The sequence below is a fragment of the Pistacia vera genome, unplaced genomic scaffold, assembly GCF_008641045.1.
Source record: "Pistacia vera cultivar Batoury unplaced genomic scaffold, PisVer_v2 Contig62, whole genome shotgun sequence".
NCBI lineage: Eukaryota > Viridiplantae > Streptophyta > Magnoliopsida > Sapindales > Anacardiaceae > Pistacia > Pistacia vera.
Genome location: NW_022196468.1, coordinates 362779 through 376635, shown reverse-complemented (window position 1 = coordinate 376635; position 13857 = coordinate 362779). Strand labels below are relative to the sequence as shown.

General features: G+C 35.4%; 2 protein-coding genes and 1 pseudogene across 2 annotated transcripts; all 3 read right to left on the bottom strand.

The window, feature by feature from the left end:
- Positions 1 to 1081: 1081 nt before the first annotated feature.
- On the bottom strand, positions 1082 to 3704 carry LOC116110934 (annotated as a pseudogene).
- A 972-nt stretch (positions 3705 to 4676) lies between these two features.
- LOC116110898 (cell wall / vacuolar inhibitor of fructosidase 1-like) lies at positions 4677 to 5513 on the bottom strand. The gene has a single exon (XM_031397108.1). The coding sequence runs from the start codon at positions 5304 to 5306 to the stop codon at positions 4746 to 4748; it is 561 nt and encodes a 186-aa protein (XP_031252968.1). The 5' UTR covers positions 5307 to 5513; the 3' UTR covers positions 4677 to 4745.
- Positions 5514 to 7925: 2412 nt separating this feature from the next.
- LOC116110894 (nuclear poly(A) polymerase 3) lies at positions 7926 to 11914 on the bottom strand. The gene is given in 10 exon segments (XM_031397106.1): positions 7926 to 8465; positions 8982 to 9146; positions 9487 to 9789; positions 9909 to 9971; positions 10166 to 10279; positions 10510 to 10671; positions 10760 to 10822; positions 10924 to 11031; positions 11242 to 11319; positions 11411 to 11914. Coding segments are annotated over 10 exon segments (1662 nt in total). The 5' UTR covers positions 11627 to 11914; the 3' UTR covers positions 7926 to 8075.
- Positions 11915 to 13857: the final 1943 nt, after the last annotated feature.

Genomic DNA, 13857 nt, shown 5'->3' with positions numbered 1-13857 from the left:
CTTATTATTGCATTTGACCATCGGATGGCAGTAATTTAACAGCAAGAACAAAAAATTGGCAACAATTTTAACAGTGTGATAGACAGCAGTACGAAAACCTGTTTTGCGAAAAAACAACCTAATATGATGCGACAGATGCAAAGAATGGGGAAATTATCTAATTTTTTATTCTGAAGTAACCTCTCTTTCTTCTCAGTAGTGGGTAATGGGACCACGTTAATGCACATGCTCTGTTTTGGTAAAAATATATTACATGCTATCTTGTAAACAAATCGGCAGCAAATACACAATATTCTAGTTGAGGTTATTTCGTCAGTATATGTATTTATTTTTATTTTTCAGGCTCTAATAATGAGATTTTCGGTTGATTTCATCATTGACAGATGGCATTTTGTCGGCGGTTGGTGGTGAGGAAAGGAAAAATGACAGACGTTGACGCGTCACGCAAACAGCCTGATAAGTGATGATGATAAAGTGAGCTGGCAATCTAATCCAAATCCTGGAATCTCCGTGACAATAGCAATTAAATCTTTGAAAACTTTATCTAGAAGCGGCATGGATTGAGGCCCATCATGGGAGACACGTGGTTGGACGTTATAACTTGGGCTTGGACCCTAAGATTCGGGTGAAGTCTAGGCCCTAAGAGCAATAATAACATTAGATTAAACTTCCTATTCGAAAGGAAATAAAAGGATAAATTAAAGATTACATTGTCGAATAAAATTCACACAAGTAAGGCCGGCCACCCCACAAAAACTGAGCCGCAAATACAGAATATAAAAGGAATAAATAGATAGCGTGAAAAAGGAACACCAGTATTTCAACTAAATTAAAATTTAAATCCCTCAGAGGGAATGTTAGGCTGGCCAGTTCCAAAATTGAACTCTGGTCCTGGTTGTTGGTACCATCTTGAGATTTGCTCTCTCTTCCTCTACCAATACCTCTCTAAAATCTTAACAGCTTTCATAGATTCGTTGTTGTCGGCTCTGCAGGTTCTAATTTTATCCAATCCGTCGCATCATCATTCATTCGAATAGATGTTGACGCGGTATTTCCCGCTTCTTGTACCGCTCGCCGATCTTTAGAATGTTTCAAGGCCCTCAAGGCACACTGTCACAATCCTTGGATCAGGGCAGACTAGGAGATCGCAGAGTGGTTTGATACAGCCTTGATTTACCAAGAATCTGTAGAAATCATATAACGTTAATATATATATATATATATTTAGACGTTATAGGCAAAGATATTACAACATATTCAACGAAAAAACATATATGAGAGTGGAGGAAGCAAGCAAAAGCATATGAATCTGTTCTCTTGAACCTCAGACGTGGCATTGGGGAAATAGCCCATGCAGCTTCCTTCTTGACTTCAAATTCAGCATTTGAAGCAGGTGTACAAGAGGTGCATATTGTTTGCCTCAATAACAGCCTGTTGCAGAGAAAGTAAGAATTAGTCATTATACAGTATCGTGCAACTTCTCAAATTTGGAGTTTTAGAATAACACAGGCAAAAAAAATCCAAGAAATTGGTAGAGTCTACAAATTATCTTCACTAATCAGTATAGTTGTGATTAAATGGCCATGATAGCCATGAGTAATGAACTCATAACAAGGCCCTTAGTGCATAAATTTTGATAACAAAAAGATGCAAAAAAAAAAAAAAAAGATTCTGCATGTTACCTGTATTTGATTTTACTTCCGGCTGTTATGTTTGAAATCGTCCAACAGGCTTCTTCTTAATGCTCTTCTTGTAGTTTTGTGTAAGAAGTTGGTAGAGACAAGGCAGCCCTTGGTGGTCGATTATACACTGAAAAATTTATTCAGAATTTAACCTTGGTAATAACAACAAGAGGATTTAAATTATATAAAATATATATATATAAGTACTTAATGCAAAGCATTATTATGCTTAAAGAATATTTCTAACATGTGTCATGAAAAAGGGATGGAAGTATTCAACTCCCAAACAGCTTTGCATTCTAGTATTTTTCTTTTATTCAACAACTTATAAACTGGATTAAGGAAGACGTTTATTAATTATTTTTTCCCCCTAACTCCTCCCAAAACTAAGTTTCATTGAGTCCAAAATCACTTGGTTTTCATCAGGCAAATCTAAGAATGTGATAAATTCTCACGATGTGAAATAGATACCTGAGTTTGAGTTATCACCCGTAACTATGTTCCCTACAGTTCGAAGAGCAGGCACAAGGATGTTGGGGATGGATGACTGCATGAGATGAGAACAGACACAAATTAGCAATACTAACCTAAAAGATGCCAAACATAAAACATAAAACACCAACAACCAAAGCTCTATTCCACCTACGGAATTGCGCAAAACCTATTTAACTCTAACCATTCAACCCACATTAGGTAAATGGCTCCATAAAGAAAGAGAACACCAACTCAATAGTCTCTTTTTAAAAAATTTAACCTATTATATTAAGATGAAGGAAAGGTGGCATTGAGAAGAGAAATGATTTCAATGAGAAGGCCATCTTACAGGAGAAGCTCCACAAGCCGGTGGCAAACACCAGCCTCAATTACAGCTGAATCTTATCATTTGTGCCATCAGAAAGATATGAAAGGGGCCAGCAAGCATCAGTCAGAAATTCTTCTCAGTTGAGAAGATCAGGTGCCGTAGGGCTACCAATGCAGTTTCACATGATGAGAAGAAACAAATATTATAATCATGATCTTGTGCTCCATTGTCCGGTTGTAACATTACCCATTAAAAGAGAAAGTAGGTTATTGTTTGAACACAAAAAAGATATAACTGTCACTGCAACTGGTCAAATGGGGCCGGTGGTTGCCACGGCAGAAGTTCGATAAAGTCCAATAGCATCCTTAGCATAGACAGTTTTGAGTGCTCATTCAACTGAGCCAGTTAATGAGATAAGCGCCATGACTAGAACAAGATCTCTACAACCTGGGGGAGTCCCTGCAACATTGCCAATTGCCATACAGCCTGTGCAATTGATGGAGAATGTGGTAAATAAAAGGTTATACCTTCAAGATGAATTAATGGTAGATTAAAAAGTTACAAAAATAAAAGCTAAGTAGTAGACACCTGGTTCTCGAACATCATCACTTGAAGAACCCAAGAGTTGCACAAACTTAGGCACGGCACCATGATCAATAAAACTGTATGCTCTGATGTACCAGATGCAATGTGGTCAAAGCCCATGCTGCCTCAAACTAGAGATGAAGAATAAAACACAAAACCTGATGGTAAGTTGAGTATATAATTCTGGGGGATAGCAAACAAAAAATACAATGAAAAAAACTGAAACAAGCTCCACCAGAATCCCATACTTGCAGTTGAGGTACATCATGCCTATCAAGAAACTCCAAAAACGAGGCACAACACCTGATCTATACCTCCTCGATTGGGGGGCAAACGCTCTGCACAAACACATGTACACCTTTACCAACTGGATACAATTATGAAAACACTCTATCAAAGAAAAACAAAAAATGCACACACCAATTGATAACAGCTTTCTGAATGAGTGGTGGCTTCCAATTGTGAGGCAGGATTATCAGATGTAACTCCTTGCACCCATGAAGGTATACCTCCAACTGTAGTAATCATACAAATTAGAAGTTTACATGAACATTATAGCAAGTAAGTCCTAAACTCAACTACATTTCTATCAAAACTCTGACAAAAGAACACAGCCCAGGATTCCACTAACCCATTAAATTGTTCTGAGGAAAAAGAAGATTATAATCTACAGGACAATTAACACTTCAAAATATCTGTTGACACTCTAAGCAACTTAAATCCCAATTTTTACTCTTTCCACAAATGCTCAGCGAACAACAAAACAAAACTTGAGCAGAAACATTCAACAAATCAAAAAACAAAGAAAACCCAGATCAAGAAACAGTGTTGTAAAAACCCACTTTTTCTCCATAGAAGAGTGTTTCAGTTTATATCAAAAAGAGATAAATGGCACGTGACTGAGAAAGTCTCCTGGAACCAGCTTGGTATCTTCCTTCCAATGCAGCTGTTTAAACACCTGCAGTGAAGATCCTTTTAATTCTGCGGTTGAGCCTGAGCTAGCACATGCATTCACATGAGCTAAGTTACTAGATTTCTTTTAAGGGAAAAGCACAAACACGTTACAATAATCAAATTTAGAAGAATAAATAATTTCAAATTTGAAATATTGTTTTTTATTACTAAAAGATAAAATTTTGTAAACTCTTATACACGAATAAATAATTTGATGAAGTTTTTTCTTCCATTTTTTATCTCTGAAAAGTATTTGCAGATACAGGAAAGTATAGTTAAATATGAAACATAGTACATACATCATTCCAAAACTATACACACCAAGCATAAAAATTTAAAAAAAAAAACCCTTAATCTAGAGGCTTCTACAAGCTGGTATTGGTCTGTTTCTTACCACCACATAAACCAGATTAGGCCCAGTTCCATGTGATGAGTGGCTCAAAAGGGCATGAAATAGAAAGAGAATCAGGATTTTCGTTCTATGGTTATAAGGCAATTACTATATGCAAAAAAACTGAGAGTTATAGAAGTTATGAGAGAGAGTTTTTAAGATTGGATTATGAGCTACTTTTCATTGTAACCTTTTAAACTCAAAAAGTACAAGATCTAGACAGAACACTGGAGGCTGGAAGAAGCATCTAATATTGTATTTTATTGTCACACAAACCACAATAATAATACATAGATGACTAAAATATTAACAACAGATACAACAATGAAATCTAACCCTTTGCCAAAACATTAATAATGGCAACAGCAATCTGAGAAAGGCTATGAATAAGTTTGTTTCTGTCACTTAATGGAGATCCACTTTTTCCTGGGAAACCCTTGTCACATTGATCAACTAGTTTGGCAGCATCGGAAATTCCATAGTTTGCAAATCCATATTGACCTTTACTCAAAGCTTCAATGGCTTCAGGAAGCTCATATTTGACAACTGAGATGTAGAGTTCTGCACATTCAGCCAAAGCTCTCTCTTCTTTGGGGTCTGAAGTCTGTTTAATCAGCCCCTCTATGTAATGCAAAGTGTCGGTTGCATTTCCCAGAACAATATTAGCCACTGAACTGGCCAGCCCTTTAATATTTGAACCTGGGGTGTTGGCGATTGGCTGCAGAGTGGCCACACAGAGATCATGAAAGGGTGTTTTTCTGCATATTTTCTCTATCAAATCATCATCGTCTACGTTAATAGCAGCAGCTTCACATTGTAGTTGTAAATGAACTGATAGGAAAAGAAGAAGAAGAAGAAGAAAAAGAAGAAGAAAGGTCAGAGTTTTTTGCATGTTTGCAGAGAAACTGAAGTGAACTGAACTGAAATGCCCAGAGAACAGAGCAGAAGAAAGATGATTGGTTTGGTTTTTTTTAAGGTGGTTTGCAAATCCTCCATTATTTTATAGAGAGAGTTTGGGGATCCCCTTTCGTCCAAAAAGTAAAACTTCTTTGAATTTGCTTTGTCCTTATTATCACATATTTTCATGTGAAAGCAGGGCATGCTTGGGCTGTTGCTGTAGAGGGAATTACGTTTTGATTATCAATAATTCGGTGAAAAGTTATAGAATCACAAGATGTTGAATTGATTATGGCCATCTCAGTCTCTCCTTTATGAAATGATGCCAAACTTGACCCGTGAACAAAAATGGTAGAAAAGAGAAGGAAAATGTGCTTTTAAGTACAAAAAGCTGTTGTTTCTCTAAACCCTTTTGAAGATCCAATTGGTACCCATAGTTTTGTGGCAGAAAGAGACAAGGCATAGAGAATTTGACAAACCACAACCAGTAAAGTTCTTTGATCCACTCAAGGATTTTGTCTATATTCTACCCTTTCCATCTCTTTATAATTAATAAGTTAAATTAACAGATGTTTTATGGTGGAATATGCGATTTAAGGATTCAATTGATAAGTTTAGGTTATTGATAGGAAAGATACATGCTTCCGGCTATGGCACACGAGACTACTATTCATTTCCATACTACGCTGTTGTTGGTGCCCATTGCTTACATGTTGCACTCCCAACATGCGTCTCATTTAGGGGTGTAAACGAGCCGACTCGAACCGAGCATCACCCTAAACGATTCTGGCTCGGTTAAGCATTAGACAAGTTCGAATCGAGTCATGAGTCGATCGAGTCAGGAAAACTCGACTCGTGACTTGACCCGAGCTCGAAGTGGCTCGATTACGAGTCGTTTGGTACTTATTTAATATAACCTACAGATCTTGTTTTACACAAATCATATCCAATTTTTGATAAATTTACGGAATCTTGTTTTAGGGTTCTTGATTTGGGGGAGAATGCATTTACGGGATTTGATTTTGGGTTAATTGGTGATTTTTTAAACCTTCTAGTCTTTTACATGTTAAATTACAAAATAAAACAAAAACTTGTATTATGCGTAGAAAAACCCCAAACGGGCCACTATTGGCTAGTGAGCCCAATCGAGTCGAGTCGGGATAGACTCGAACTCGACTCGGTATCTTACTTGAGTCGAGTTCAAGTATTTAAAGAGTCGAGTCGAGCCGGCTTGCGAGCGGCTCGGCTCAACTGACAACCCTAGTCTCACCATGTTTCTTTGACTTTATACGTTGTTAATCCGTAATGTCACTCGTTGTAGACCGTTGTGTCAACTTTCCACTTCTTGCAGTGTTTAATATGCGTCTTAACGACCCCAACATTGTCTCGCAAGCTCAAAGGAGATCTCTTCGGCTACGATCGCTTAGAAGGAAACACCGTAGTGTTAATACTAATAAACCCACTTAATATTCTAACAATCAACTAACACCAAGAGGGATTTTCGTTGATTCAAAATTTCATGTTTATCAATAACTCAAACGATTGGGGACTTGTTCAAATTCTTTCTTAAAAACTATTAGTGAATAGTTTGAGTCAGTAATCTGACAAGCAATGAAAACAACAGACAGGACTGATTTGGTCTCGTGAATATTTGAAACGAAGCCCCGTTGTCACTTTGTGTCGACTGACCTATCAATTATTATACATATGTTAAGTATAATATATTTTGTTATATAGTTTCTGGATGCTTCTTCTTTTCATGTGACAAAAATCTTGTTTATTAAATTGAAAATTAGTGAACTTTTGTGTAATATTATTTTTTTAACTAAAGTGTCCAGTCCATTTACACATATCTCGATTATTGCTAAAGGAAAATTATCCTACAGTAATCCATCATCGCACCCTTCAAATAAATTATAGACAAAAACACTATTTTTACGTCCAATGAGAAATCAAACCTAAATGTATTCATAATTTTAGGTTGGGTTTTAAAAGTAAACAAAGGCAAATTTGCTTTAACAAAGCTCTTTTCACACCTCTCAGAGTTGGACTGATGATGTCAACGATAATTTTATTTTTTAAAAATTATTATTAATCTCTCAAATTTTAATATATTACAAAAATTCCCCTAAAAACATTCAATTAGTCCCTAAAATTTTTATTTATTTCAAAAATACCCTAAAAAATTCAATTAATCCCTAAACTTTTGACATATCTCCAAAACACCCCTACAAAATTAATTAACCCTTATAATTTTAAAATATTACAAAAACCCCACTAAGACCTAAACCGGCCCGGCCGGTCCGATCCGAGCTCTCAGTAGGACTGGCTAGGCAAATGAGAAAATCAATCAAAATAAGAACATGGCCATCACATTCATTAATCAGCTTTCTTTCAGTGCTTGAAGAATTTCTTTCAAAAGTAGACTTCTATTTGAGTTTCAGACTGATTCAGCAATGTTTAAGAATCATTTTTATATTCTAATATAATATGTAAGTAGTTCTACAAGGTAAAAGCACAGCGTTGAATCTTTACAACAGTGCTGCAAAAAAAATTAAGAAAAAAAATTATACCCCATATGTACAAATCCAATCTAAACTTCTTCCTCCTCGTTCGAATATCCAGCTTGTATTATATCTATCCTATTTGCTGAGCAACTCATACATCATTCATTTTGTTAAAAAATCTGGTAGCGTAAGAGAAACCATGAAAATCAAATTCCGCAAAAAGCAAAACAAAATTGAAGCCGGAACAGAATAAAATTTTAACCCCCAGCACTTGGGTACTTAGTATCTCCATTGGCTGCCACATACCCGACAAAGTAGTTTGGCAAATGCTGTGAGTAAGTAGGGACACTCTGCAGATTGTAGTCGATAATCTTCCAACAAGCTTTTGTTCTTTTCCCACTTCCAGTGTCAAACTGTGAATTCCTCAACAGTTGAGAAGCTTGCACAATGGATAATTTCATTCGTCCAATAGAGCCTTGATAGCCGTTGGTGATATTTTTCCAGAAATCTTTTTGAACAGATTCTATATCTAAGAACTGAGTTCTACCAGGTTGCAGGCCCCAGTAGAAAACGACATTTGGCTCTGCCACGTCAGTATCAGCATATTCTGTGGGGTTAGGGTCGCATAAGCCTTGTACATCCTCCAACTGCAGCATATTAAAAAACCTCATCAAGCGTCTACAAAATTGCAAAGATGCCAAAACTATGATATTAATGTAGGGATGATATCATTAGTGCATGTGAAATTCATGTCCTAAAGCTATGGAAGATGCATTGAACAGGAACAGAATAAAGTTTTTAAGGGTATACTGGAGTAGAAAATGAGGTTCAACAGAGAAACAATATTAATTGGAATATCCGCAAAGACATTCGTGCCAGAAACTGTCATCAATGTGACTGCAGTCCATGACACCCAAAAAACCATAGATAATACAATGTATAGGGCCTCATGTGGACTCTGGAAAACTTAACATGCGACCACAATGAGGCAATTTTTACTTAAATTGGGGACTATCTATATATTTGCCTAGTATACAATAGATCTCATAAGACATGAATGTAGTCAGTTTTCTTATTTTACATTTCATTTCCTAATTAACAAACTAAACCACCACAGATCTGGTTAACATGAATTAGTTTAGCAGCATTGTAAAGACACTTACCTTGACAAGAAGACCTCGAAAACGTGACTTCACCCAACCCACCCAATCTCCCAGATCATCAGGATTAGAAGCCGAAAGATAAACTTTGACAAATCGTGCATACTTCTTTGAGTATGGAAAAGGCTCAAAAAGGGTGTGCCAATCAAAATCTGGCCTCAAGAGATCCTGCAATGCCAAGAAAGAAGTTCCGTTGAAGAAAGGCAGAAGAAATGAAAAGGAAGATAATGGAAAAAGTAAAGGCTCCTCTCCTAATTTGGTTATAATAAATGCATAGTAATTAAGGAATATGGAAGGATTGGGTTCTCTATTGGACCCACCAGTCCCCCCTGCCCGAAAGAGAACACAAATGGAGTGAAAGGGTTATAAAGGGAAAGGATTTTGTAGTAAATTTCTACATTTTAAATCCTCTCATTTCCTTTGATTCCTTCCTTCACTAAACCTGTAATTTAGCATACAATAAAGACAGCTATACCAACAATAATGATACCATGTAAATAGTACATACCCTAGTCAAATTATGTGCTCGGAGAAACTCTGCTCTGATTTTGTAGAATGTGCTTCTAGTGATATTGGTATGACAATACTCTTGTGGACTACATGGCAACCTGATAGGCATCAAAGACCGTGTCTCAGAAGGAAATCCAGCTGGTGACATTGTATCCTGCAGCATGACTGGTGCAGGCCAAGGCCAAAAGCCAAACGTCTTAAAGAAGTTTGAAATCAGAAGACTTATACTGCCTTTTGGAAAATTTTGACAAACAAATGCCACAAGAATTGCCAGATGGACTCCTCCTAGAAACCCATTTAACTGCATTTACATAAGTAATAACTTTCAATTCGTCATTCAACCAAAAACAAGTGTCTATAAAGTGCCTCAAGTAGTGTTGAAGCTTATAATGAATGTGATACCAAGCACATTCTACTTACATTACCATACACTCCTCGCCTTTTTGCCCATAATTTGACACATCGCAGCACTGATTGGAATTTCTGGAACATATCAGTAAATAATGAGACGTAGAAAAACTGAAGTTGGACAAGACGAAAACAAGGAAAAATTGTGAGAACCAATTAGAACAGTTTCAAACTGCATGGTTTGGTTATCAATCTACAATTCACAATCAAATCAGTCATGCATTGCAAATTAAGGAAAATTGTATGCCATGCAGAGATTTAAAAACTACCTCCAAGTCCGGAACAAGCTGAATAATACGTTGATTTGCACGTACTCCAGACAAACTTTTCCAACTGGTTTCATCAATATCCCTTACAAAGAATGGATTGAGTACATCCACATCCTGGAATTCATAGCCACACCAAGTTAATACTCACCTCAATCCAACAGTGAAGGAAAATACACAAGAACTTAACGACTATAACAAAACATACTGCAATCCCATTACTAAATCATGCTAGTAATGATTAGTAGTATATGCGAGAAATTAGATTTATATAACATTAGCACAGCTAAAAATGCTGTAACCATTAATTGTGAGAATTTTCCCAATAACAAAGGTACTAGACTTACATCAGGAACAGAAGGTACTTTAAGTTGCGCATATGGAAGATCAATCAAAATTCCATCAAATTTAAACCGCATCAGAGGAACTTTCGCATCCTTCACACAGTGGATCTCTGTAACTTCTGATCTGCTCTTAAGCATGTTGCGCAAAACAATGAAAAAATCCTCCTGTACAAATCAGGTATATCAAAATTCAAAACAATGCTTGTTCCACTTCAGGGTGACAATGAAAGATCAGTTAAATAGATAAACTTACCGCCATTGTGGCAAAGTGGGGGCCAACACATAAAGCATCAATATCCGACTCTGAACCGTGAACCTGAAAAAAGGGAAATGAAATCAGTTAACAAGACACAGAATTCACCAAGAAAACTTCCAACAAACTTAGAAAGTAAACTAGGAAACAAGCTAAAAACTTACACCAAGGCCATAGGAACCATATGTTAATATCGTTGCATGAGTCTCTGCAATTTGCTCGTTAGGAAGTCAACGTTGCCAAGCAACCTTCTTGGCCCATGACAACACTATCTGCAAAATTAAATCTTGAATTACTTGGTTTAAGAACACTTACACCTTTGATTAGCAGACCCCAGATTAACAAATGGTCCAAATTGCAAAAATCTAAATTCTAAACCTACATGATTGAATAACGTATAAAACACCAAATTTCAAACAATTATTCTGTTAAATTAAAACAAAAAGAAAGGAAAGAAATGCATAAAAGAACTGAAAGAAAACCTGTTTAAGCTTTTTAATGACACTTATTCTCTTCTCTTCTTCCTCTCTTACCGGCACGAGTCCTTCATTTGCGATCAACTAAACCAAACAGTAACAAACAAATAAATAATCATTAAAAATGTGTTTTCTCCAACTAAAAAAAAAAAGAAAAAGAAACCAAAGAAATTACCTGAAGAAGAGAGAGCGATCTTTCCTCGTCCATTTGAATCAACAGAGAAGGATTCAAAGGAACTCCAAAAGGAGGAACAACAAAGAGCAAAGGATTATACGGAAGAGGAGCTTGATTAAAATTTGGGTTTGGTACGCCACTGGAGCTAGGGTTTAATGGGCGAAAAGGAAAATCCACGAAATTAATTTGATTGTTATTATAAGCATAAGCTGCCATACACAATGTTTTTTCACAACAATTTTTAGTTTTTTGTGTTTTCAAAAACTTAAATCAATTTTCGGAAATGAAAAAAATAACAAGTACTGTGTTTCGTTTCTGCTTTTCTTTTCTCTGAACTCTCAAAAACAGCGTAAAAGAAACGATAGTACGAGACAGAGAGAGGGCTGGACTGAAATTGTGGACACTATTATAAAGCGTGGCAGGGGTGTTGGAGTGACCGGACACGTGGCAAAAGCGCGTACCCAGTTCTATTAAATTTATTCTTCTCTGTCTTACAGAGCAGCCCAGCCACGCGACGTCTCCACTCTCCACCACTTTGAGTTTAGTTTACTAATCGGCTGAGGTTGCTCCGTACAGGTGGGCCGGTCTCCTTACGTGGCTACACACAATTGGGTAGCTGGGACAAGATTTTTACTGTTAATGTTTGTTTTAAAGCTATTTTTTGTAAAATAACAAAACAGTTATTAACAGTGTCACCAAATTATCATTAAAATGTTAAACAAATTAATTTCTAGCCGTTGATTTTTTACTGTTGTTTTGCAGTGAGTTGTCATATAAAATAGATTGGTAATTAGTTACAAACCGTAAAATTTTAAATCTGATCATTATCGTTATAAACTGGTTTAGGTTAAACTCATTTTCAAAGGCTAACACGAGTGATCGGGACGCGGTTAGGATTCTGAATCGGTGATTCAATGGATTCAAAATATCAAAGTTTATGATAAAATATATACTTTATCTAACCAATACAATTAAAATGACACTTTAAAAAAAATTACAATTAAAAAAGAAAAAAACAACACAAATTTATCAAAATTCAACTTATAACTTGGGTTTTTCAAACAATTTCTATTAACCCAATAAAATTCAACTCATAAACTTTAACACTTTTTTTAAATTTTTAAAAAGTTGACTCTATGTGGCTAGTGCTTGCGAGTGACGGATATGGTTCATGTTTCGCATAGTTTTGACGAATTATCAATGTATGCTGAATCATTCAAATAATTAGATTTAGATTTGATTTGCTAATATTTGGGTTTAGAATTAGAAATTGGGTTTAAAATTAATTTATTAATATTTGGGTCAGGTTATATCATGTAAGCCTACAATAGGGTTAGGTTTTCTATTATATATATTTTGTAATAGTGAAAAAAACTAAAAGAAAGATAATAGAGAGCAAGAGTAAAATACTTAATGTAAATACTCTATTTCTATATTTGAATGCTGAATATAATTCTTTTATTGAAATGAACCAAAGTAAATCTTATATCTTATTTACTATTTTGCATATATTATTGTGTATATCCTAACAATGTATGTACATCATAATAGTCCAACAAATTAGCGCTCTAACAACATTATATGAACCAAGACAAAAATTGCTTAAGCAAACTTAGTTTTGATACCTTTGGACAAATAGAAGGCCGCCAAAAATTGGGATATTCAGTTTCGGGTACCTTACATTTTCTGAAGGAATCGAAACTGGAATCGACGATTTCTTGAAATTTAGAATTACATATCCTAACAACAGTTTCAGTTTTGGGTATCCAATAAAATTACAATTACCCCTAAAAAGTTTTTAAAATGAAAAATAACACTTGTTAACAAAAATAAAATTACAAACTTCGTTACTTTATAAAAGTAAATTATCAAAAATCAAACAAACATACTTTAAATGTAATAAAATAAAAATAAAAATGTATTCATGTTAATTTTTTAATAAAAGTTTTTATTATCACCCCTATTCTTTAATTTTATTTTAAATTAGTCTCAGTTTCGATTTCAATTCCTAATATAAGAACTGAAACCGAAACCATATAGTATCAATCCCAAAAAATTAGAACAAAAACTTACCGTTGACGATCATTCCGGATAAAAACCACAACCAAACCGGGTCGGTTCCAATCGGTTTTTTGAACACGCCTACCAAAATGAACGGTTATTTTCCCTTCTTTTGTAAGCTCTTTAATATGATGTGACTAAGGGCGACGAACTTTCATTTCATACAGGAAGCCGGGCCGATATTTCTACACACAAATCAATTACTAGAACATTTTTGTCTCTGTAGAATTCCTTGTCTTTGTGGGTTGAAGTTAAACAAATCTTTTACTCTTCTATAAACTCCCCAATCATTCAACAAATTTAAAGAAGAATCCGAGTTTGAAATTGAAGCATCACACACAAGTAGCTGAACCCATAACATGAAAGTGAAATTTATAAAGCATTTG